This window comes from Pavona decussata, unplaced genomic scaffold (assembly GCF_977016875.1).
Source record: "Pavona decussata unplaced genomic scaffold, jaPavDecu1.1 SCAFFOLD_127, whole genome shotgun sequence".
NCBI lineage: Eukaryota > Metazoa > Cnidaria > Anthozoa > Scleractinia > Agariciidae > Pavona > Pavona decussata.
The window spans coordinates 1,805,730-1,830,829 of NW_028145541.1; the positions used below are offsets into that span (position 1 = coordinate 1,805,730).

At 39.4% G+C, this 25,100-nt stretch overlaps 3 protein-coding genes and 1 pseudogene across 4 annotated transcripts in view; 1 reads left to right on the plus strand and 3 right to left on the minus strand.

Moving 5' to 3' along the window:
- LOC146469154 (uncharacterized) overlaps positions 1 to 25,100 on the plus strand; it is a 50,012-nt gene that overhangs the window by 17,054 nt on the left and 7,858 nt on the right. The window lies entirely within an intron of this gene.
- Positions 172 to 25,100, minus strand: part of LOC146469157 (cilia- and flagella-associated protein 45-like) — a 45,541-nt pseudogene continuing 20,612 nt past the window's right edge. Inside the window, exon 13 of the transcript XR_014867322.1 lies at positions 172 to 302. The product of XR_014867322.1 is annotated as a cilia- and flagella-associated protein 45-like (transcript). The remainder of the gene's footprint in view (positions 303 to 25,100) is intronic.
- Positions 534 to 12,480, minus strand: LOC146469158 (cilia- and flagella-associated protein 45-like). The gene is made up of 12 exons (XM_085123696.1): positions 12,404 to 12,480; positions 8,463 to 8,529; positions 7,321 to 7,482; positions 6,018 to 6,104; positions 5,411 to 5,674; positions 4,909 to 5,019; positions 3,212 to 3,295; positions 2,611 to 2,724; positions 2,084 to 2,163; positions 1,821 to 1,934; positions 918 to 1,094; positions 534 to 776 (listed from the first exon to the last, which is right to left on the minus strand). The coding sequence occupies exons 1-12, from the start codon at positions 12,478 to 12,480 to the stop codon at positions 644 to 646; spliced, it is 1,470 nt and encodes a 489-aa protein (XP_084979822.1). The 3' UTR covers positions 534 to 643.
- Positions 14,897 to 19,751, minus strand: LOC146469159 (b(0,+)-type amino acid transporter 1-like). The gene is made up of 5 exons (XM_085123697.1): positions 19,172 to 19,751; positions 17,789 to 17,914; positions 17,188 to 17,287; positions 16,363 to 16,407; positions 14,897 to 15,014 (listed from the first exon to the last, which is right to left on the minus strand). Exons 1-5 carry the CDS (start codon positions 19,686 to 19,688, stop codon positions 14,897 to 14,899), a joined length of 906 nt encoding a protein of 301 aa, XP_084979823.1. The 5' UTR covers positions 19,689 to 19,751.

Genomic DNA, 25,100 nt, shown 5'->3' on the forward strand with positions numbered 1-25,100 from the left:
GGGAGTCAACAGTGAAGCAAGCGTTTCACCAGCAAAAGAGAAAATCTTTTAACGCTGTAAATATACTGCAAAAAAAGTGTACTAGGAAGGAAGCTCTGTATAGCTCGGGACATTTCATTAAAGCAAAAAAGCCAGCTAGCTGTATCAGTAACTTGCAGATATAAGTTGCAGTTGTGGTTTGCCTACGGTTTACTTTAATGGTTTCTCTTAGCATGTTGTTATACAAGACTCATTGCCGAATACTGCTAAGGATTAATGAGCTGCTGTTTTGCGTGCATAAAAGAATTAACAGTTAGTTATACCTTTCCAGCCTTTTCCGCGCATTTAAAGAAAATTTAACAAGACGTTGGCATTTTTTTTCTTTATCACGCTCATTATTTAATTATTTCGATAGCATACTCTTTGTACATGTAGTATGAATATACCTTGTCTTTAAAAAAAAATGAAAATATTTACAGTGTAAGATAAATGCGACCAAGTAACCCAGTCACTTGCTGAAATTCCGTCCTTCCCCTCAAAGCAATTTCTAAACGTAAAAGTGACATCTTTTACTTAATTCAAAGTTGAAGTGACAGAATGCTTCAGTACTCTTATTATATTTAAGACTAACGCGAATTTGAGAAAAAAAGAATTAGATGGCGAATCAATACATCCGGGACAGTGAAGGCGGTGGAGCCTCGATTCTGCGCGCAACCTCGTTACAGTATTTGTCGGGAACACCAGCCCCTCTTAATTCCTGGAGTTTTCTCTTCTTGATTTCGTCCAATTTCTGTCGCCTGAAAAATACAATAAATAAATAAATTAATAAAATGAATGGCTTGTTAAAAGTAGTCTCGACTTTTCTACTTTTCAACTTACCAGCATAATTAAAAAAAACACCTCTAAACAAACAAACAAAACAAATAAGACTGTCATACCTAGCTTTGGCTTCCTGGTCCAACTTGATTCCTTCTTCAAAGAAAGCGTTTCTAGCTTTGACTTTATCTTTCTCCTTTTCTCGTATCTGTTGACGGACTTCTTCCGCGTGCTGATGGCGCCGGATATTCTGGATTCTGTCACCTTCTTCGTCTTTTATTGTCTGTTCTTCTTGTGCCCTGTAGACATGAACATCCAGTTTTTAAAACATCCTCTCTCTTTGCAATTACACAGCAAACGTAAGTAACACAGGTTGTACATTTTCCCGCGCTTGGCTCCGGTTGCATGTTTTCCTGCCTTTGGCACCGGTTGTATGTTTTCCCGCGCTTAACACCGGTTGCACATTTTCCCGCGCTTGGCACTGGTTGCATGTTTTCCTGCCCTTGGCACCGGCTGCATTTTTCCCGTGCTTGGCACCGGTTGTTTATTTCCCGCGCTTTGCACCGGTTGCATTTTCTCCCTTGAAAAGGTGCCATGTTTTCCCGCCCTCGGCAAATGTCTTCCCGCGCACGGCACTGGTAGTTTGTTTGTCGCGCTTAGCACCGGTTCCCCACCGATTACTTGTTTTTCCGCGCTTGGTACCGGTTGCATGTTTTCCCCCGTTTGCACCGGTTACATGTTACCCTACATTTGGCACCGGTTGCACATTTTCCCACGCTTGGCACTAGTTGCATTTGTCCTCGTTTCGTTATATATGTCGCATGCCTTTTTCTCCGAGATTTCATGGGTGTAATTTTAGGAGTCTGCACAGAGGATGAAACACTCTTGACCAAACATCATTGCTCAAAACATACCTTGTGTACGAAGTTAAGGAGAAACATTTTTGAGGCAAAATTTTTCATGTTTCCGCAGGAAAGTTTCTCCAGTTAACGTTAGAGAGGGCCTGAACAATTAATGCAACTCACCTTAAAACCCGTTCGAACTCCGCCCTGTCTCTTCCAGCTTGTACAGCCAAAAAGTGCTCTTTATTCTTGACCTGGTCCTCGCGAGCTCTACGTAGCATTTCCTCTGTTGCTTTCCTGCAAAAGTAGGAATTCGTGTTGAAGTTAGCCGGACACATTGTTAAATAACTATTCTGAGAATACTGTGAGTAGCGCGGAAAGTCAAAAGCAATTCTCCTTTGCCTTGGTTTGTTTCAGATGGGTTTTTTAAACAACGAATTACGTACTTTTTCTCTGCTTCTTCTTTTCCTTTTCTTCTCCATTCTCGCTTAGCCTCCTCTTGATTTCGTTTGGCTCTAAGAGCATCCTAGAAAAAAAAAAGAAATTCAACGTCACTTTGCAATGTGGTTTTTTCTCTTTTATGAAAGATTTCATAAACCCTCGTTCCCTTAAACTCCCTCTGGTCAGGAGTTAGACTCCACAATTCAGAAACGCGTTTTCGAACTTTGAAAACGCACTCAAATTCCATTTGATACTTACCATCACTCACTCATCGATACATTTCAGAAAAAAACAACCTCAAAGTGCGTCAAAGTTGAGATAAAGATGCGTTTTCAAATGAGGCTCTTGTTCAGTGGCTGGTAAGGGCGAAAGAGCAGGGGGAAGCATAATCCTTATCAGTAACGAACATCATCAACCTTTCTTTTTTCGTTGTCAATCAGACAAGCAATCAATAAGGAGCCGAATTTTCACATTTTGCACCAGAGCTAACAAAACCTTCTTGAACCGGAAAAAAAGATTATTCCCAACGTACCTTTTCCGCTTGCTTGTCCTTAGCTCTCTCCTGCTGAGCACGAAGACGAGCAATTTCTTTTTCTTTCTCAATTCTAGCAGCTTCCAATTCTCGCTGATAGGCTTCCTCTCTTTGCTGCACAGAAATACACACAAACCAATAAATAAAGATTTCCAAAGACATTCAGAATAATTCTGAAGTTCTCAAGAAAATGATTATGCTCCATACGGACTTTCAAAATCATGAGAGATTTCGGGGAAAGTATCGTCATTTGCTCATTTTACGTGGACTTTTCATTTCTCACATTGGTTTGAGTTTAAATTTTTTTGGAAAGTGTGTCTGAGTTAGGACTGTAATAGCTCACATTTTTCAACCTGAAGTAAGAAATTGGTCCTGTAAGAATGAATTGGAGTAACATCGAAGTTTTCAACCTGCAGGCATGAGACTCACACCTTAAGTGTGAGAGTTGGCAGGTATAAGTTGCTAAAAGTCGAAACAGGCTGATTGAAGTAGCCTGAAAGTAACGATTAACAACAGGCTGCTAAAAGCAAGAGCAGCGAGGGTTGTTACTTTCGAAACTTCATGGCAAAGTGTTAATTTTACACAATTATGTAGTACATACCGCTTTCTCCTTCAAATAATTCATGACTTTGACGTCTTCCAGTTGTTCCTGCTCTTTTTTGCGTTCTTTCAGAACTTGCATTTCCTTAAAGAGTAAACAAGATAACATAAAATTATGACTACAGTTGAACCTCTCCACAACGGCCACCTTGGGGACAGAAGAAAGTGGCCGTTGTGGAGAGGTGGCCGTTATGGGGAGGTAGGGGTGTAATATGACACCTTTTTTTTCGGGAAGTATAACATGTTTATTGTGCCAAGTTCATGCTTACTGTAACCGATAATGGCAATCCAATCTTAAATAATATATACAGATAAAATACACAATAAAACGTAAATAATAGACCCTATGCAAAAATGGCTGACATTTTATTATTCGTTTGTTTGCATTCAAATTAGCCTTACTAGCCTCGTTCTTGAGTTCAAAAATCAAAAGAATATTTTGCCTTAGGCTAATTTGAATACAGACAAAAGAATATTAAAATGTCAGCCATTTTTGCATAACAAGACGAAACGAGCAAGGTTCGCAACATTCGCTGTATTATTGTAGACAATTTATGCTTACTGCAGCATATAAATGGAACACAATCAAAATACGTATATCATTAAAATGGATACAGAAAGGTAATGTTCCGAAGACAAATGTCGATTACTGCATCAACTTATAAAAAAAGGTTTTGTTTTTACAAAAAAGAGCTGTACTGGCCGTTGTCGAGAGGTTATTTTGGCAGTTGGGGACGCACTTTAGTGGCCGTTGCCGTTGTAGAGAGGTGGCCGTTGTAGAGAGGTTTAGACAAGAGCTAATGTATGGACTGTCCACCGGGACAAAAAAAAGTGGCCGTTGTAGAGAGGTGGCCGTTAGTGGAGGTTCGACTGTACATCAAAGTCCATACGAATTTCTTAATATGTTGTGGGGATGTGGAGATAGCTTGGTATATCTTCTGATCCACTGTTGCTTGGTCACAAAGTTTACTCCTACTGAGTATGATGAGTCTTTTTTGAATTTTTTGGGAATCACTATACATTAAGCCACAGAGTATTTAATTTTTGAGCAAAATGCTGAATAACAAGAAATAGCATTTTATTTTTTCTAGAAAAGGAAAGCAACAAAGGAGATATGGACACTTGGCTGATTTCTTCTGACTTAGTTCAGTCTCACATACAAAACAAATTAGCCAAGCATTGGTATCTCCTACGTATGTAACTAGGTGTACCAAAATTGGGCTTTATTGGGGCAATTTCAATTTTAAAGGGGCAGTGTCACATTTTTTGTGTCACTTTGAATAGCCAAAAAACATATTTGCATTGGTGGAATGGTCAAAATAATTATCCAGTTGTGTTAGCAATAACCCTATCAGTGCAGACACTATAGTATTAATTATCTTTGGCTGCGGATGGCTAGGATGGAAATGGATTGCAACTTGAAAAAAATGGCCAATTTTTTCAAGTTGTAGAGAAGTCGCTAAAAACTAATTATAGTTTGTTCTTTCTCAGAGGAATCCCTTAGTATTTTCTCCCCAATGCTCTAAGAACAATTTCATGTTAGAAAAAAGGTTCTTCCTCAATTATTTGAGCTGTTGTGACCAAAACACAGCAAAATCGCTATGACAGTACCCCTTTCCCATTATCTAGTATTTTAGCCCTTCAACTACCTTTCATGCTTCACTACTGATAATCAACAGGTATAGAATGAAAGAATACCTCGTTAGCTTTAGCTACATATTCTACCATCAAGTTTCTTTGTACTTCACGCTTCTTGATCAGGTTCTCCATGTCCTCTTTTTGCAATTTATCCAGATATTGTAACATTGCCTAACAAGTAACAAAATACTGTCAACACCTTCCACTCTACCTTTCAACTGTAGCATTAAGGCGCCCCAGGTCAAACGTCAAACTTTACATGTGCAGAACCTAATGTACATGAGCAAAAGCTCTTTTTTCCCTAATTTGCATTAGGCTCAACAACAAGTAAAGTTTGACCTTTGAACCGTGCTCAAGAAATCTGGTGATTTGCTTTCCCATGTAACTGACACCCCCCTCCTGCCCTCCTCTCTGCTGTATCCTGATCATGACAACCCCATCTGACACTACCCACCCCCCCCCCCCCACCCTGTCTGTACAGCATTCAGAAACAGATAAGCTTGGTAGAGCAGTTACAACCACTCAAAATCAATAACCATTTACTTTAGGAATTTTAAAGTACCTTTGTTTCTTGGTCCTTTTTCTCGCCATCAAGCAGCCTCAGTTGTACTCTATCAGTGATTTGCTGCTGCAGAACCTGAGCCCCCTTAAGTCTCTCAAAGTGCGCCGCTTTTTCTCTCTCCTCATACTCATTCAGGGCTTTGCATCTCTCTACCTCCATCATCTCATCAAGGCGTTTTTCTTCATCCAGCTGCTCTTTCTTGATCTCAACCTTTTCAATAAGCTGTGCATCGCGGATTGCATGACATTTAGCATTCAGTATGAGCTGGAACGGAATAAAACAGTCATGGATTAAGATACAGTATCTGATGTCTTTAATTTTTTAATTTTAGTTTTTGGAGGCACAATGGTCCAGTAGTAACTGAGCTGTTCTTTTTTTGTTTTGTTATTAATTTTACAGTAAGTTACATAGCATTGTGGCAGCTTTATGCCCCACTGGGACTGGAGAGAGTAAAGTCCTCAAATGTCAACTCTCAAATGAAAGCCATTGATAAGTCATTTTCTGTGGTTTATGATCATATCATTTTGTTTCTTCAGCTTTTCTGAAGGTTTAATTAAAATCAAAAGAACAGCAGAAAAAAAAAAGGTAATTAGACAAATTTTGATACCTCATTAAGCTTCTTGATTTCATCTTCTTGTTCCTCCATCTGCTCTTGTGCCTTCTCTAGCAATGTACCACTCTTTTTCTGTTGTTCCTAAAGTTATTATGGGAAAGAGTTTCAATAACATAATTATACAAATGAAAATCAACAAAAGTATGGCTTAAAACCGAAGAGTGTGGAGACAGGCCTTTATGCAGAAATTGAAAATTAGGTATCCAAGTGGTATGGTTTTAAATGAAAGGGTCTGTTCATAGCCAAGACCATGCACACTTTAAAGGCAATAGTGAAACTGTGCAAATAGGCAATTTTTTAGTTACTTTTAGTGAGGCTATTAGTGCAAAGCTTTTACCATAAAAATAAGTTTTCATGTAATATATCAAACACGAGGAAGAGTGTTTCATCAGATATCCAAACACTGAGAAGTAGGTTGAAAAAACGAGGCGCAGCCGAGTTTTTTTTAACGACTTCGTGGTGTTTGGATATCTGATGAAACACACTTTCGAGTTTTTGATATGGCTTCTCAAATGATCAATAATTCTTGGAGAAATTCAAGGCTAAAGTTGGCAAAATTTTATGGTAATTAGGATCACATATCCAAACCACGGTCACGGTAGTGATTTTCTTGTTTTCTTTTGATGAATTATTAATGAGTTTGAGAATTATATATTACAAACAAAACCGATTTTCACATGAAAAGCTTTGCACTTAGCCTCGCTTTCATGATGGGGTTCAAAGCAACTCGGAAATGGCCTATTGTGCAATATTTGTGCAAAGTGTGCCTATATTGAAGTTATGGACAGTTGTTTTGGCCGGGAAATTCCAAAGGTGTTGGTGTTGTTGTGGCCTGCGAGCAAGCTCTCTTAAGATCAGCTGCGAGAGGATTAGGGCAGGAGAATGCCCCAACCCTCTCGTGGCTGACCTAATAGAGAGCTTGGTCGCAGGCTATTGTTGTTGGTTTACATTAGGAGAGGAAACAGAAACTCTTAGGGGGGGAGGGGGGTGATAAATTATGGAATTTGGAGGGCATAAGCAGGGCTGTCATTAAGAGGCGGGGGCTGGGGATTTCCCCCGGTTACTAAGAACGTGGCCCCCGGCTATTTCATAGGAAAATAGAAGAAAAATAGAACCAAAAGAAATTCCTAGCTGTTTGATTCCCCGCCTACTTGTTGTATTTACCCAGCAACTTGAAATCTTAGTGACAGCCCTGCATAAGATAAGTAATTCTAAATTTCTAAAGGCAACACAGTTAAAATAGCAATGTCACCCATGGCAGGGTATGGATGTTTCCTGCAACCACCAAATAGTTTACCTGCTCCAGATCAGAAGGCTGAGCATTCTCTTTCCTCTTTAGCTCCATAGTCTGCATAAAGTTCTTTCGTTCTTCTAAAGCATTCTGCTCATACTCTTTTCTCCTTTTAATCTCCTCCATGGCAAATTCTCTTTCCTCTTGTGTAGGGACATGTGATGCTGACTGTAAATTATATATTAAAAAAAAAAACATTTTTTACATGACTTGGTTTATTAAGGACGGTGCCTACTAATTTGTTACTGTGCATACGTTCTGCGCATCTCAACATACTCGGGTTTCCTATGGGTGGTGCCTGCTAATACAGGAAAATTTTGCGCGGTATAAAACTATATGGAGAAAACAGAACGTAGCATATGCCCTTGGTTTCCCAAAAGAAAATTGGGGGTAACCATACATTTTTCAGAGATAATTAAGCTTCAATGTAGGAAAAAATCCCATACATTGCTTTATATTTTGGGGTTTTTAAAGGTATTACTGCTAATTATCGCTGAAAAATGTGTTGCTACCCCCAATTTTCTTTTTGGGTTCCAATAGGCCTTGCTAAGATCTGCTTTTCCCGCATAGTCATAAGCCGCACAAAAATATTTCGGTATTAGTAGGCACCATCCTTAAAATGACTTGGTTTATTAGGATTAATGTAATGTGCTACGGTAGGATCTAAAACCATTCTCAAACTTGGATCAACACTTTCAGCTCCAATATCAACATCCATATTCTTGTCAATATTTTCTATACAATTATTTACTTCTTATCTTACTAGTAGGAAGAATTCAATAAAAAAGCAACACATTTCATTTCTGGTGATCATCTTCTTTGTTCTCATGACCTGAATGCTTAATCAAGGAGTGATATTGTGAAGAGAAATTATGTGCTGATCAGTACTGGGACTTAAACGGTTAACTCAAACTCTCAATAACTTGAACTAAAGGCAGTTCCACTTAAAGCTTCTTTTATTACAGTAACACAAACTTTTTCCTAACCCAACCAATTTTGCTTTTCCCTTCATTGCTGAAATTATTGGAGTGTCTTTGTATAAACTTATTTAGGGGTGTCTGATATGGCAATTGTACAGTTGTGATCTCTGGCCTACTTCCACAAATCTCACTAAAAGCTTTCAAAAAGATGCTCTTACTAAAACTCACCTTTATTCGGTGAAATTCTCTGACCTCTAGAATAATACTCCTCCCTGAAGGATCTTCTTTAGGGACTCTACACAAAATTAAACAGATTCTTTCAAATCATAAATACAGTAACTCAAAAAGGTACTTGTATTACTGACTTTCTCTCCTTTTAGCAAATTTTGAAAGGAAAGCATCCATACAGTCTACCAAAAAAAAGCTGTCTTCATGAGCTAAAAACCTGGAACAGCTGAAGAAATATTGTGTTCAGAGCTGACCAGATTGTCTGTTGCCTTGGTAGCATGCAATAAAACCTGTAAGACACCTATAAAAATTTTAAATGTGGCTAAATGTAATTTAGGCAAAGTTAAAAAATATCGAGGCAAGTGCTGGTCAGCGGTGCCCGCATGGCCGGGACATGCGGGGGCGGCCACCCCATTTCGCAGGGGCCCCTGGGTTCTTACAGCTCACATGTTTGTGCCAGTTCAGTCATTTCGCATCTGTTCACTCGCTGTCAAAGTTTGTTGCTCCCAGTCCCTCCCACCCTTTGGTAAGTATGGTTTGTGGTGCGTGTGGTAGTATTTTTATTTGTATTCTCAGCTGTTACTTTCTGTTTTATCTCCACTGATCTTTCAGTGTGACGGTGCCGGGTGGTTGCCACTCACAGGGTTGCCATGGTTTCGCACCTCGCTTAGCTCACTTCACCTGTGGCACCACCGGTCTTTCAGGCACCAACCCCCAAGCTCATCTACTAACGATGAGTTTAATAATGTTTTTGCAGCATATTTTGTATTGCTTTGAAGGGCTGAGAGCATAACTGTTTAATATGTTGCATTTAGGTTGAGTTTTGGTTTCACTCAAAAGAGCCTAAATTTTTCCATGTGGCCTTTAATCTGGTCACTAAGTAAATCACACTGTGTTTTTGCACGGCAACATCCTTGTAAAAATTTCAGCGAGATCTCGCCGAGATTGGCGAGATCTCGCCGAGTTGACCGAGATTCAGTAATTCTCGGCGAGAATGTTAGCGGGCAAAACATTTCTGCGAGATCTCGCCGAGATCGCATTAATCTCGCCGAGGTAGGCGAGATCTCGCCGAGGTAACCGAGATCTCGGCGAGATTTCAGTAATTCTCGGCGTGATTTTTAGAGGGCAAAACTTTCAGCGAGATCCCGCCGAGATTGCGTCAATCTCGCCGGGGGAGGCGAGATCTCGGCGAGGTAACCGAGATCTCGGCGAGATTTCAGTAATTCGCGGCGAGATTTTTAGAGGGCGAAAAGCTTCAGCGAGATCTCGCCGAGATTGCGGTTGCGTCTTCCATCTCGGCGAGATTCGCGGCGAGAGTTTTAGGGACACCGAGACAGGCGAGATCTCGCCGAGACAAATGCGATCTCGGCGAGAAAACCAAAACTTGCCGAGACAACCACGATCTCGACAAGACACCGCGATCTTCGCCAGATTCGAAACGAAGACATGTGAACTCTTCAGTGGTAAGGATTAAGTTATGAGGTTGAATGAGTTAAAACTTCAGCTTAACCCTCGGTGAAAATAATGTTTGCTTTCATTTTTTTCATGCTATAACTGAAAATTGATGAGCTTCAATTATTAAATTGATTTAAATTGTTGACCGAGATCGCGCTTCGGCAGATATGCGCGTCTTAAGATAAAAGTGAGAAGAACGCTGCTCATACCGGACGCTCGTTAACATACTTATTTACTATCATAAAATGAATTCATCTTATCGTTTTATTGTCTAAATCTTTAACTCACCTTTTTAGGCGATTTTTGTCCCTCAAAAGGCCGTTTCAGTCATGTCGTAATGCCTGCTGCGAACGATTTTTCGGTACAGGTAGCAAAATTTTTGAAAACGCCTTCTTTCCCTTTTCATTACACTGTCTTCAGTTGTCGACATTTTTATTGATTGTGTCAATTGTGCTCTTTTCCCTCACAATCTGTCTCTCAATTCTCGTAAACAACTTGCCGTCTCCGCGGCTTGCCACTTGACAAATGGCGCGAAAGTCCCCAACAACAACGTGAATTGGGCGATGTGATTGGTTAATTCAATCACGCCACCCGGCGATGCTCGCGTAAGCTAAAAAAAAGAGTTTGACTGAAATTTGAGGTTTGCGAGGCCACAAAAATTAATCCTGCTCTTATAAAAACACAGAAAATATGAAAAGTTAAGCTTCATGACTAGTTAACCATTCGTTTATGGCTGGAAATCATGATAAAAGAACCTGTGGTCAACCGGAGAATAGCACACAAGGGATATGATGAGCACTGGTCAACTAAAATGATGCTGATTAAGTTGACAAACTACGGTACCCGAACTAACTGAACTAAACTGAACTGCACACTATGAACTCAGTCACCGCACATTTTTTACGGAATACGGAATGTCCTGGATAATTAAGGTGCTGGAGAAGAAGGACTTAAAATTTGCTAAAGGGATGTTCAAGCTCGTTAAGCTGTAAGCGTGTTAAGAATCAACTTAGTGGAAGTGACCATCAAGTTTGCGCGAGAATTGAGATTTTAATGGCTTTCTTCTACAGCCTTGTATCTCTTGATTGAGAAAAAGGTTAGTTTCTTATATTATTTATCCGTATTTCATCTTACTTGATAGCTTAAAGAAACACTGAGAGTGAAAGAGTTTGTTTAGAAATCGATAGAAGTTTTCACAAAGCGTAATTAGCTACACGAACGATTTCATCTTTATAACTCGAAACCTCGAAGGTAAAATTTTTGAAATAAATTGTTGGTGATTCACAATATTCGTTTTTAATTTGAAGCAGTTAGTTGGCATAATTCATTTACATCATAAGCTTACCGCTTAGTTTCGCTCTTTTGTCAGCCGTAATGATTCAAATTATACGGTAGAATTAAGTAAGTGGTTGTTTACTTACAGAAGTTATATATTCACTTTTTCGTGGAAAATGCTCAGGGGCGTCTTGAGAACTTACTTCGGTTATAAGCTTCCTTCCAATGTTATTCCGCTGATGAAGAATTTCAAAAGCTTTACTTTAACGTCTGACGATCAAATTTTCAGTACACCGCTGCGGATGCTCGCTCGCCGAGATCCCGCCAGAGATTTCTCGCCGCTTTTTTTGGCCGTCGAAATTCTCATCTCACCGAGATCTCGCCACTAATTTGGCCGCCGAGATTTGGCGAGATCTCGGCGCGTTTTTGGCCGTCGAAATTCTCATCTCACCGAGATCTCGCCACTAATTTGGCCGCCGAGATTTGGCGAGATCTCGGCGCGTTTTTGGCCGCCGAGATTTTCATCTCGCCGAGATCTCGCCACTAACCTCGGCGCGTTTTTGGCCGCCGAGATTTTCATCTCGCCGAGATCTCGCCACTAATCTCGGCGCGTTTTTGGCCGCCGAGATTTGGCGAGATCTCGGCGCGTTTTTGGCCGCCGAGATTTTCATCTCGCCGAGATCTCGCCACTAATCTCGGCGCGTTTTTGGCCGAGATCTCGTCGAGATGAAAATCTCGGCGGCCAAAAACGCGCCGAGATTAGTGGCGAGATCTCGGCCGAGATCGCGGCGAGATGAAAATCTCGGCGGCCAAAAACGCGTCTCGGCCGAGATCTCGGAAAATTTTTCACCCCGACTACTGGGTTTACGCTTTTCGAGAAAAATGAGCTTAAATATTGAGTCAGCGAAAATGAAAACATAGACACTTAGGAGCGGAAAAAACAAAGAGCAATGTTTTTTGATTAAATTGAAGGCTTTAATATAAGACACTTTTTTGTGAAACGAAAAATCAAACTAAAATTCAACATACAGGATGGTTAATGTTCTCGGTCATTCAATTGGAGAATCAAACTAAGCCAATTTTCTTTCACAGACATGTTGTTAAAAACAGATACATCTTTGAGATATCATGCATGTTCTATCTAGTATTGTTTCTGTCAAAAGTCAAAGGTTTCAGTATTTTCACCTGCTAATTTTTCAGTCGTATCCTACCTTCCTCCTGCGAAAGCATTGCCGTTTGCAGTCCCAAACGTGGAACAAGCGACGAGAATTGGAATGATCCAAGCCATTACACCGTATAACCGTGCGATTTGCAAGAGTCTGTTGGCAAAAGGAAAACAACTAGCTAAAACGTTATTTGGCCGGATGTAAAATGCGCAAGGAAATTTGCTCGCGGTGCCATTCAATGCTTAAAGGGGAAGTATCACAGGAATTTGGTGCCATATCAAAAACTTTAAAACGTTTTTTTTTATCAAGACTAAAGAGAAACCTAACAATATTGCTCAGATTTCTTGTAGATTGTCGCTCCAATGTACTAAGACTATCGATGAGTGTCTCTGGCCACAGATGGACTGGGTTTGATTGGACTATAACTTGATAAAAGTTAGGCTAACTGTTTTCAAGCTCTCGCGTGTTCGTTTCCAAAATGCACTAAAGCAGGTCATGAGTTGTTCCTTTCAAGAATTCAGTTGATTTCATTTTCTTGATGTTCAAGAATTATTTTGTAAATTTAATAAGAGAAGGTGTTTTCGCACCATTTTGACAATAACAGGTCAAAATCCCCCTGATACTTCTCCTTTAAATACTCTACCAAAAAAGGTTTCCTTTCGTCCGTTTTTGTTTTCTTTCTATTGGAGTAAAAGAAAATTGCAGCGGTGGCATTGATATGGGGAGAAAAAAAGAAACGACCAAGGGCTATATTTTCTCTTGCTAAGTGAAATCTCAGCTTGCATGGTATTTTTTAAAGTGATTAGTAACGCTAAAGAACTTATACTCTTCCTTGGATAATCATATAATCTGCTCATAGACTTTCCATTTTATCAAAGTATTGCAGGCCCGTAGCAAGGCTCAAACAACTGAGGGGGCTCAGCAAAATGGTTAAACAAAACTACCCCCCCCCCCCCCCGTCACCCCCCCAAAAACAACCTGTCTCTTCCTCCCTCCATGTAAACAGCCCCTAAGGCATCCGCTCATTTATAGCAATACAAATGTCCTTAGACCTCCTTAGTGTATAACAATTTAGTGTTCGCGCGTCGTCTAAAGACACACAAATATGTCCTCACAAGAGCCAGAGAAAAAATTCTCCCGGAGTCGGATTTTTACTGCCTGGTTAAAGCCAAATTTTAAAAGAGAAAGAAAAATTTGTCGTCGTTTGTTTACGTCCTCCTTCAAACGTGATATTAGGAAACTTCACATGGTAATCCACTTAAAAGAAACGGCAAAAAAGATGTACCAAAAAGTGTGATGCAGGTGCAAAGTAATTGTTTTACTTACTAAGTCTACTTTTTTTTCTGTTTTTTTTTTTTTTATGTTCTCGTTGCATCTTAAACTCCCTAATGATCCTAGCACTAGGAAGATCCGAGAAGGCGAAACAACTTTTCGTTTGTTTTACCTACAGAAATTCCGGCCGAAGTGGTTACCAAGTGAAGAAGGAAAAGAAGAATAACTGTCTGCCTTTAGCGCCCTGCTGCCGCCATGTTTGTTGTTTTTGTCCGTAGTACTAGGATCTTCCGAGCGAAAGTAGTTTACATGGTGCTAGGATCTTCCTAGTCCTAGGATCCTCTTATCTCTCAGCTAGAAAGTTCCTATCTCTAGGAAGATCCTAGCGCCCGGGCCAAGTACAACTTATTGCATGTAAACTGAATAGAGAAAACATATGGCGCTAGGATGATTCGCCTTCTAGGATCTTCCTAGAGCTAGGATCTTTCTCCCTCCATGTAAACAGCCCCTTAGAAAACAAGTAAGTTATTTCAACAGCTTTTAGGGCTTAAAATTGGTTGATTTTGATCCATTTTGGTTCTTATTTCCGATTCACAAGGTAGGAGTACCATTGTTGTTGTTGTTGTTGTGTATAAAAACAAACTGTTAGCAAAGAAAACTGAAAGGTAGTAAACACATTTTTAAAGGGCTGTGAAAAGGCATTTGCAGCATCAGAGTTTAAGACTGATTGATGCACATTAATTTGGTTTAATTATTTATTTTTTGTCAAACTGTTTTGTAACTTCCAAAAATTCTGGGGGGGCTCAAGCCCCCCCTGCCCCTGCCCCTGCTACGGGCCTGTATTGTAAAACGAGCGAAATAAAAACAGCGTGAAAATTAATCGAGCAAAACTTCAAGGGAAAAGAAAAAAATGTTTTCCTCCAGCTCTGAGCTGGCCAATGTGCTCCACTAATTAATAAACTAAAAGAAACAAGAAAACGGTAAAAAAGTCATCTTCCTCGAATCCTCGTTCCAAGAGCCTAAGATCTTTTGGTTAGCTGTTGAATCGCGCCACAAGAAAAATAATTACCTTTTAAAAGGCATAAAATGGTGACGGACTGCAGGAAATAACATTTTACTTATAATGCTTTTTAGAATGATTTCAGTTCTCTTTGAGGCCCTTAATAAACTGACCGGATACTACTTACGTTTGTAAGCTCTAGTAAGTCAGAAACCTTGTGCAATTTGCTACAACCAATCACCAACTTTTACTCCGAATCTGCGGTTTCATGCGTCGGTCACCAAAATTTCTTGTGCAGATAAAACCGTGACATATCCAATATTCACCAGTAAATAGCACAAAGTGACCAGCGGAAGGCCAATCCAAATGGTCAGAGGGAGGTTTCTAAGATCAAATCATACGATTCTGTTAGAAGGTCATTTTTTAGTAACAATCCCAAACGTAATATGAAACAAGCTGTGAAATTTGTTGAAAAGAAATGGAGAAGGGATGGCGCAGTGGTCAGCGGAGTGGTCGCCTCACTCTGTTCAGTAGAGAGATTGACAGTCAGAGAGATTTAAAATCGCGTTTACCTCAAACGGCAAACGAGGGATTTGCGTTTATGTTTTCTTGAAAAAAATGAGTACATTAGATGAGAATAGTGCAAAATAATTCTAGCTTTTAACGTTAACGCCATTCAGCCGCAAGGCTGCTATGTATTAAAATAAAGTATTATAATCATTATCATCTTCTTCTTCTTCTTCTTAACGCAAAAATACTCAATTTTACAGAGAAACTGAAAACAGCGAGCGGCAAATAAAGGGTAAACATGGTCACGTGGCCATTTCTGCCTTTTGCCGTTTGCCGTAAACGTAATTCTCTTAAAAGTCTTTTCTCCAGGTCCGCTTCACCGCCTATCCGCCAAAGCTTATGTCTCTCTAAGCTTCGAACTCGAACTCGGCATCACCTGTGGATTGTTTTTTCTCCGGGTTCTACAGCTTACCACTCGTCTCCAAAATCAACATTGATGTGGGGCTTTTTCTCTCTAATTTTAAAACATCGCTTACATTTGTATCGTAATCTGATAGTAAAGTACCCATCCTCACTGTCAAAACACCACTCGCTCCCTTAGGGGAATTAAGATATGAGAGGCAAAGAAATTTAACCTAGGCAGGAGGTCGCAAGACAGTGAGGAAGGCAAAGCGAAACGTCGCCGAAGGGGAGGAGGGACGGTAAAAATAATCTACCAGATGAGGCAGAGCGCGTAACTTGGCAAAAGAGCCAAAAAGAACCAGAATAATTTACTTAAATAGGCAAACGGGTTTTGTAGAGAGCCATCCGGTAATGAAATTATTAACAGAGTGTTTAAAACAGATAGGGAATTTCACACGTCTGATTATGTGAGTTTTTTAGCAGTGAGAACAGTGACCAACTTAAGCTATGACAAGGAATAATCAAAGATAAGGGTGGTGCGTTCGATGATCTCGATCCCAGGCTCTCTTTCCTTTGCCAAGTTGGTGATGATGTCATTCGCCCCTGCAAAATCTGCGGGGGGATGCCAGATACGCGTCCCAAGATCCATTCATTGGTTGATTGATTGTCCCACATAATCTCGACTCCAATCAGTATTAGGAGAGCGTTCTTTCTACGTCGAACGCAATAAAGTAACGACGGACGGTCAAAAGACTGCCAAAAACTTCCAGAAACTAACGACTGCAACTCTGCGGTATTTGTCACTGTGTGTGTTCCTTACCTGTTAGGATTCTGTATTTCTTCCGTAAAAAAGTTGAGCTGATTCCTGTAAAGGAAAACGATACGATTGAGAGTGTAAGGATCGGTACAGACGCCGAACTTTTCATGAGCCTAATACCTCGAATTAAGTACATGAAAAGTTCGGCGTCTGAATCAGTTGAGAACGGCTGTTTCAATTTGGAACGGCTCAGCCGTTCTTCCCGCCTGGCCCAGCCGGGAATTTCGGCTTTGGAACGGCTTTGATTCAGACGTCGAACTTTTCATGAGCCGAACCTAATGCATAAATTATTATAACGTATTTCAAATAAAAAATAAAAAAAAAATTTAAAAAAAAACGCGAACATTTCGATTGGTTTTGCTTCAAGTAAATTAAGTTCGGCTAATTAAGTTCGGCGTCTGAATCAAAAGGCGGGATTTTCGTGATTTGGACCGACCTTAATTTGAATTAAGTTCGGCTCATGAAAAGTTCAGCGTCTGAACTGGGCCTAACATGGTCTTAGCCACGCTAGTAACCGGCGCTTTTTTGAGCATTCTATTCAGAGACTACAATATTAAGGCGGCGTTGATGCTTCCAATTCGAGAATTTGCGCCGTTTTTTATCTAAAACGAAACAAAAGTTCTGCGTCACACGGCCGTTTTTATACTGTTTTGCTTTTTAAAACAAAAGTCACGAATGCAAGTGATATGAACTTTAAAAAAACCTTTCTATAAACAAGTTCTATAATCAGTTCAAAATCTGTTTTATAACACGACTATCCGTTTGCAAAAGAAGCTGAAACCATTTTTCTCAAAACCCCGTCTTGGAGTTTTTTATATAGTTACTTACCAGCCATCATACGGAAATAATCCATTGTAAAACGCAAAGGCAAGTTTTCCGATATTCCAACTTGTTCCCTCAAATCCATTTGCTATAGAAGAAGTGTACCCTGTAATACAAAGAGTTATATTTACATGATCATTATATATTACTTCATATTTTTGCTTAGCTTACCCCAATGCCTTTATTTTCGAGGAATTTAGAATTCGAAGAAAATCATACAAAATTCAGTGGCGAGAAAGGGGTGGGACGGGAAATGCGAAGCAACCCGCACAATTGAACTCGGGGACAAGTGAAAACTTCCAGTGCAAAAAATATAGAACGTGTTATCGTACATACATGGACCTACAGTGAATCTCTACTTCTTCTTCTTCCCCTCACACTTCGCCCTCCACGCTTCGCGTCCCAAGCGAGCGAATGTCCCCCCCCCCCCCCCCCCTTTTTCACTCCCTTCCCAATCGGCGCCTGCCACGTGGGCAAGAGCTTTTAGTGCAATGTCATCTTCGTCTAGATCGAATTGGAATTTTGCAATGTTGGCTGCTTCAACTGGAGAAAAGGAGGCTACTAGCGACCCCTCCCAGCCAAACAGTGAAATAGCGATGTATTTTACCTTGTCCTAAGCGTACCAGGCCTGTCACAATCAGCATCATAATAGCGATCATTTTGGCGGCAGTGAACACGATCTGCATTCGAGTCGCCCACTTTACGCTGGCACAGTTTATGAAAGTGATGATACCTGTGAATTGGAGAAAAAAAAATAAAATTTAACTGGAATCTGCATCCTTCTTGAAATTGGGGATAACCATGCCTTTTTCAGAGATAATGTAGCTTCATTTATGGAAGAAAAACGCCATGCATTGCTTTGTATTTTGCAGGTTTTTTGGATTATTATTGCTTAATTATCTCTGAAAAATGCGTGGTTACCCCCAATTTTCTTTTTGGCTTCCAACAGCCCTTGCTAAAATCTGCTTAACCGCATAGTGATAAAGGACGCCAAAATACTTCTGTATTACCTTATTACTTGAAATTTTGGCGACACTTTAATTTAGCGATTTTGAAAAATCCTTATTTAGCGGCACTTAGATTTAGCGATTTTTTGTAAATTTTGGAACATAAGTCACTTAATTTTTGCGATTTCGCGAACTAAAACTGGCGAATTAAGGTATTCAATACTTTAACGACGACAATGGAACATTAATGTGGTAAAATCATAAACGCATTTAAATCAAAATCATGCAACGTTCTGAAACTTAATTTTGAACGAAACAAACGAAACTGCAACTAAAATGTCATATCTTAATGTTGTCCTCACTCATATTTAAGGTACATTGTCAGACCCTTGTCACACAAATTCAATGCTCGTTTTACGAGTACCTTACCATTAACATTCGAACTACACCCATCAAGCCCGGCAGATTTCTTCAAATGGATCAACAGGTGGTAGTGGTTTGCCGCGCGCTGTTGTTAATTTTCGTGACTCCTGCTTTCTCCAATCCCTTCCTTCAACGCCGGTCAGAAAGTTATATAAAGCGAGAACCCAGCCTGCGTGAATTTCCTCGTGAATCGTGTCGAGCTTTTCATTTAGTGCCACAGCTCTTTATAAACGTGGAAACGGTGGAGTCCACACGGCCGCGGGAATGCAAAATTTAATACTAGCGAAGCTGAAATGACTGAAATGTGTAAGAGACATCCGATACACGACATAATCGACCGTCAAATAGCATATGTCATTATGTGTGTGTAACTGACCAGATGGCGAAATTTCATATTGTACTCACTTTAATTTAGCGATGATTTAAAGTAAGCGACACTTAATTTTGGTGCATCTAAAAATCGCTAAATTCGCTAAATTTAAGTGTCGCCAAAATTTCATGTTATATTAAAGGTAGTAGGCACCGTCCTTAAACACGTGACGACTCCACTTATAAAATACATGCATGTAATAACATGTTCCCCGCCATGTCAATAAAGACAAAGTAAATTTTCACCTCACCTAAAGCAGCCGCTGCTAAAATTTTAACTAGTGGAACAAGGTCCTCACGACCCCCACAACCTGGGAAAAAAGGTTCGATGACATAGGCGCCAAAAACAAGCAGAATCATTATTCCAGAGGGCTTTACAAATAGCACGAAGACGTAGACGTAGAGGAAAGCTGGCAGGGGTCCGTATGCCTCCATGAGGTACGGATACTCGGCGCCTGATTTCGGAATCAGTGTCCCTAACTCGCAGTAGCTCAAAGCACTAAATAAAGCGATCAATCCACACAAGCTCCACATGACCAGAGACATTCCCACCGACCCAACGTACAGCAAAACCCACTTTGGAGTCGCGAAGATTCCGGAGCCGATCATTGTGCCAACAAGGAGGGCGACCGCTCCAGGAACTCCGACAGAACGTTTAAGGGAGACGGGTCTGCTATTCCTCTTTTTATGGGGCTCACCATCTCGGTCAAGACAGCTGAGACTATTGACACTATTGCCTTGTGTTGACTGTGAATACATTCCCGCCATGTTCTATTGTATTCATACGAGAATCACGCAAATATATTTGAAGCAGTTATGCAACAGTTACATTCTGGGGGTGGGGTGGGTGGGGATGATCAAATATCAGGTGCATCGCGAACACTCCAGGGAAGTGACTGAAGAAAGTATACAAACAAAACAATTTTTTTTAAGATAGCGTAAAGTTCGATATAATTATAAAGTCGATGGCGTCAGCTGCTTTTATTATTAAAGAAGATAAAAATTAGTCAACGAGCGAGAAATTTGACAGTAAAAGTGTTGTAAAAATACTATGGAGTACATTGACCTCAAAACAAGTCACATCCTAATCTGCAACAACAGGAACTAACTGTGAGTGAAAACGCCAAAAGAGCGAAGTACGGTACAACTATAAAACCTTGTTTTGTTAAGCTACTGAATGGCCTTCCGGTATAATTTAACAGTTTCACATTCAAAGGACATTTAATGTGGCTTATTAGTTTATGGGCTTGCTGCTTACTTTCTAGCGAAAGTTCCGGATGATATCTGCCACAACTGTTTGCGATGTAGTCATTATTTGTGACATATGACGTGGTAAACAATGCGCAGCTGTTTCATAATACAGAGCAAGTCCTGTATTTTCAGTTTTTAAGGCAAGAAACTTCAAAACAAGTCCCATCCGAATCTGTAACAACAGGAGCTAACAGTGAATACCCCTCAGTAAAGAGCGAAGTAAGTACAACTATAAAACCTTATTTTGTTACGCTACTAAATGGCCTCCCGATATAATTTAACAGTTTTACATTAGAAGGACATTTAATATGGCTTGTTTTAGTTTATAGGACTGCTTCTTAATTTATAGTAAAATAACATTAGCTAATATTGTTTATCGAGAAAAGAGGAAAGAAGAAAACACTATGTAATGTGATTCAGAAACTTATTCAGGCCAACATTGAAACCCTTCCAGCGCTATTACAATAAGATCATAAAATCTTGGCAGTTGTTGCAGTAACTACCAAAATCCTAGCTGGTTACTTTACGCAATTTTTCTCATATTTCCTCAGAGGTAAACGAAAAGAAATAGTTTTCAAGTGTTACGAAACTTCGAACAGATTTTCTTAAAACCAAACAGACAGATAGCAATATTTATAAGAACATTATTAATATATTTCAGTCTTCTAGCCGTGTTGTTTATTTTTTTGCCACCTCTGCCGCTAGGATCAGTCTGCCATCAATATTTTGCATTCGAACAGATATCCACCGAAATGAACCATGGGATGGCCCTCACTATAACCTTGTATCATTTAATTTTGCCTTCATACACACGTATTTAAAAATACAATATTTGTTTTGTGTGTTCGTGATCTTTCTTTGTTTCAAGTGTGTGTATACTTTTCGGTTTCTTGTTGGTTTGTTTGCTTGTTTGTTTTTCTAATTGCCTGGCTTTTCCGAACTTCATAAGGGACTGGGCCCTTGTTTTACACATTCTTCAAATTGCGTCATATAATGAAAAAATGAACCCCTTTGCCAAGAAAAATCACCTTAGTAAGTTTACCAGGTTAAGTTATGTTTCATTGCGAAATAACCAGGCTGTGACCTGTCGAACGTCGCCTAAATTGTATTTAAATGTCTCTAATTTTCAGATGGCGTCCCCCAAATCCATACAAAGTCTCTAATGTTTTTTTTTTCGAATTTTGAAAGCCTCCTACATGGTAGCAATTTAGCGGCATAATCACAAAATTAGTAAAATGACTTATTTTAATGCGATCTTTTCTTGTGATGGACTTCAATTTCTGATTAAATGAAAAGTTAACAATTTGTTCCCGGTGAAATCCATTTGAACTTCGGAACGGGCAATTACTCGATCATTCTAAGAAATAAACTTATGATAACTTTCTGACTCATTCAACTAGTTACAGTCAACCCAGGTCACGCGTGAACGATATTTTTGAAATTTGAACGGAGTTTTGAAATTTACATGTCAGTTTTCGAAATCGTCAACGAGATTTCAGAGTTCCCGTATAAATTTCCCTAGCTTATTGACAGTATAAAGCTATGAATTTTTCTTTACATTGCAAAATTGAATATTTCAAGAATAACAATTGTTTCCCAAGTATTTTGAATCTTTTTTTCAGTTAATGCGTCTTTTTCGGAACGATTTCCAGAGAGATGTCCAACATTTCATTCACACGTCGGACATTACAAAGAGAAATTCGAATGTTCATTTCATTCTTGGAATTACTGTTCACGCGTGACCTGGATTGACTGTAAGCTTCTAAAGATATTTTGGATATCGTGATGTTGCACGTAAATAGACAACTGGAAACTGAAACACACCCAGAAAGTTCCGAATAACATCCGCCATCACTGGTTGTGATTTAAAGGGGAAGTATCACGCAAATTTGTTGTCATTTCAAAACCCAAAAATGTTTGTCTGTCAGCAGAAACAACGCAATAATTTGTCAAGTTTATTATAAATTATCACCCCAGCGCAATAAAACTGTCGATTAGTGCCTCTGGCCAGAGACAGAGTAGGCCAGTCTGGATTAAAACTTGAAAAATGTTGGGCTACTATTTCTCAAGTTCTCGCATTTTTGTTTCCAAAATGCGCTAGAACAGATCACGAGTCGTTCCTTTCAAGAATTGAGTTGATTTCTTTCCTCTCGTCATTCTAAAATTATTTGGCAGCTGATTGAAGGTCTCATTTCATCATTTCTAACAAAAGATACAAAAAAAAAAAAAAAACCCATGATACTTCCCCTTTAATAACGAAAGATGGCAGATATCATCCAAATCTTCCTGAGTATGTGTTCAGCAGTCTCCAATTGTCAGTTTACGTAAATATTCTATCACATAACCTTAACTATTACCTGGATGAGTAACTTGCAGTCCTCCAATTTTTGATGACTGCAGTTGGCATTTGTTTTAAAATTTACGTTTTTATTAATGACGGTATTATTGTTATAATTAGTTGTGATATGTGACGTTGTAAATACTGAACAATTGTCCTGGATTTTCAGTTTTCAAGGCGAGAAACTTTGAAGAAAGTCACTTCTTTACCTTCAACAACAGTGAATATTTAATAAGACCAACGGTGCGAGGTAGGTACAACTATATAACCTTATTTTGTTAGTCTCAGTTTACTGAATGGCCTATACAATTTCAGAGCCACCCAGCGAGAAGATTTATTAAGCAAATTACTTAAAATGTTGTCTCCCGTATTCCCTGGTCATTTTATGTCCTTCTTTTAATACAATGAAAGCTAATCAGGTTCGCTTAAGCTAAAATATAAGTTGCAGAAAGTTTTATGAAACGGGATCTTATTTAGTGCCGAATCTACGAGCTTTTGCATTGCTGGCTTTACGAAAATGATAGCTGACCATATTCCGTATTTTTGGCGTTCCCATCCGAAAACAAAAGGAATTAGTTTTCCAATAAAACGAAAAACATTGAGCTGACATTTTGGCAAAGAAACTGCTTTAGATTTTCTTTAAAACTAAGTTCTTAGGCGATTATCACCTTCTGATCTGAGATTATGAACCGATGAGTATATTTATCTTGTTAGTTTTTAAGTCAGCCGTGATTTGGGTCGTCCAGTACAGTTTGGAAAAGCTTGAAAATGAACTCGGCTCTCGCGGTTGTTTTTTCTTTTTTTTCCCTAATAATATTCTTTGCACTCTCACCGAACTAGTCTTAGTTGTCACAATAAACAATTTTACAGATGAAGCCATGTAAATGACTGATTCAGTGGTCGTTTTGGAAAGCGTCTAACAAAGGGTTGTTTTTCCCTTCCACTCTTCCTTTTTTTGTTTGTTCCATGTGCTATGATGTTGCAATTATTTAAGCCGCTTATTGCAAATGTTATATTTGTGCCCTTTTAAATACATGTTTGTGTAAGTTGACACACATTGTCCGTTCGGATACCGTGTAGCATGAAAATTTTGCGGTTTCTAATTTTTGCGGATTTTGCGGATTGACCTCGATCCGCAAAAATTAGTCCCCGCAGAAAAAAAAAACCGCAAAATAAAACTCCGCAAAAAATAACTCCCTTCACTGTCAAATTAAAAACTTCGCTTGTAATAGACTTGTGCCACTGGGGCGTTATAAATTGGACTTAACCAAGAACATTAACATGATTTTCCATTGGATAAGGCAACCAGAGCTTAGATACATACGGTAGTCTGTATCGCAAACAAAACAATGTATAAAGAACAGAAAATGTCAAGTGTGCAGCAATTCAGTTTATTAGATTTGCACGAATAGGGCCATTTGAAGGAGCACCATTTTCTAGGGCGTTTGCGATGCCAGATTTTTTACATCCATCCTCGATGATTGCCGGTAACTTTTCTGCTACTTGAACAATGAATCGCAAAAATTAGTTCCCACCAGAAAATTTCAGTCATCTCGAGCCGCAAAAATTTGTTCCCGCAAACCACAAAATATCGTCAATCCGCAAAATAAAACTCCCGCAAAATTTTAATGCTACACGGTACTTGTTTATAGCTAAACATTTTACAGTGCGACGTGCCTTGCCGTGGCCACCCAACAAACTTTTTTTACAAGTTAGCCAATCAGGACACGCGAATATGATTAACGGTCACGTCTCCTTGCAAAGTCCAACAGGCAAGTGACGAACAACGAATTACTGAAAGCATGTCGTTTTGTATTTTGTGGCTAACTTGCAAAAAAAAAAAAAAAAAAAAAAGACGTTTGTTGGGTGGCCACGTTCAGGCGCATTTCACTGTAACCGTTGCAAAAATTTGCTAGCAGTGGTTGCGGCTTTTACCAAAATACAAGCTGATGTTTTTTCGCAATTTAAACGACAAACTTGCTCCTTCGAAAACGTAAGGAGATAATTTTTTCAGTGTTACGAAACTGCTGTTAGGATCAGTCTGCCGTCTATGATTTGCATTCGAAGAGAAATCCATCGAAATGAACCATGGGGTGGCCTTAACTTTAACCTCGTATAATTTACTTTTGCCTTCATACACACGTATTTATAAATACAATATTATTTTGCGTTCGTGGTGTTTTTTTCGTTTCAAGTGTGGATATACTTTTTGGTTTCCTGTTGTTTTGGTTTGTTTGTTTGTTTTCCTTTTCCGAAGTTCATAAAGGGACTGGGCCCTAGTTTACACATTGTTCAAACTGCGTCATAGGAGTTGCCAGAAAGATCACCTTAGTAAGTTTACCAGGCTAAGTTATGTTTCCTTGCGTAGTAACTAGGCTGTGACCTGTCAGAGGTCGCCCAAACTCCATACAAAGTCCGCCAAATCCATACAAAGGCTGTAATTTTTCCGGTTTTTGAAAGCCTTCTACATGATTGCAATCCAGCAACAGAATCACAAACTTGGCAAACTGACCAATTTTAATCAGTATAATCTTTCCTGTGATGGACTTAAATATAATTTTCTGATTAAATGAAAAGTTAAAAACTCGTCC

Bases quoted from the DNA above. Each gene is read 5' to 3' on its own strand.
- LOC146469159 (XM_085123697.1), bottom strand. From the start codon at position 19,688: ATGGCGGGAATGTATTCACAGTCAACACAAGGCAATAGTGTCAATAGT. The intron at 17,915-19,171 runs GTGAGGTGAAAA...TCCAATTCACAG, and splicing joins TTTAGCAGCGGCTGCTTTAG to GTATCATCACTTTCATAAAC. The intron at 16,408-17,187 runs GTAAGTAACTAT...TTTCCTTTACAG, and splicing joins TTATTTCCGTATGATGGCTG to GAATCAGCTCAACTTTTTTA.
- LOC146469158 (XM_085123696.1), bottom strand. From the start codon at position 12,480: ATGGCTTGGATCATTCCAATTCTCGTCGCTTGTTCCACGTTTGGGACT. The intron at 3,296-4,908 runs GTATTCTTTCAT...TTACTCTTTAAG, and splicing joins ATGTAGCTAAAGCTAACGAG to GAAATGCAAGTTCTGAAAGA. The intron at 777-917 runs GTATGACAGTCT...TGTATTTTTCAG, and splicing joins GACCAGGAAGCCAAAGCTAG to GCGACAGAAATTGGACGAAA.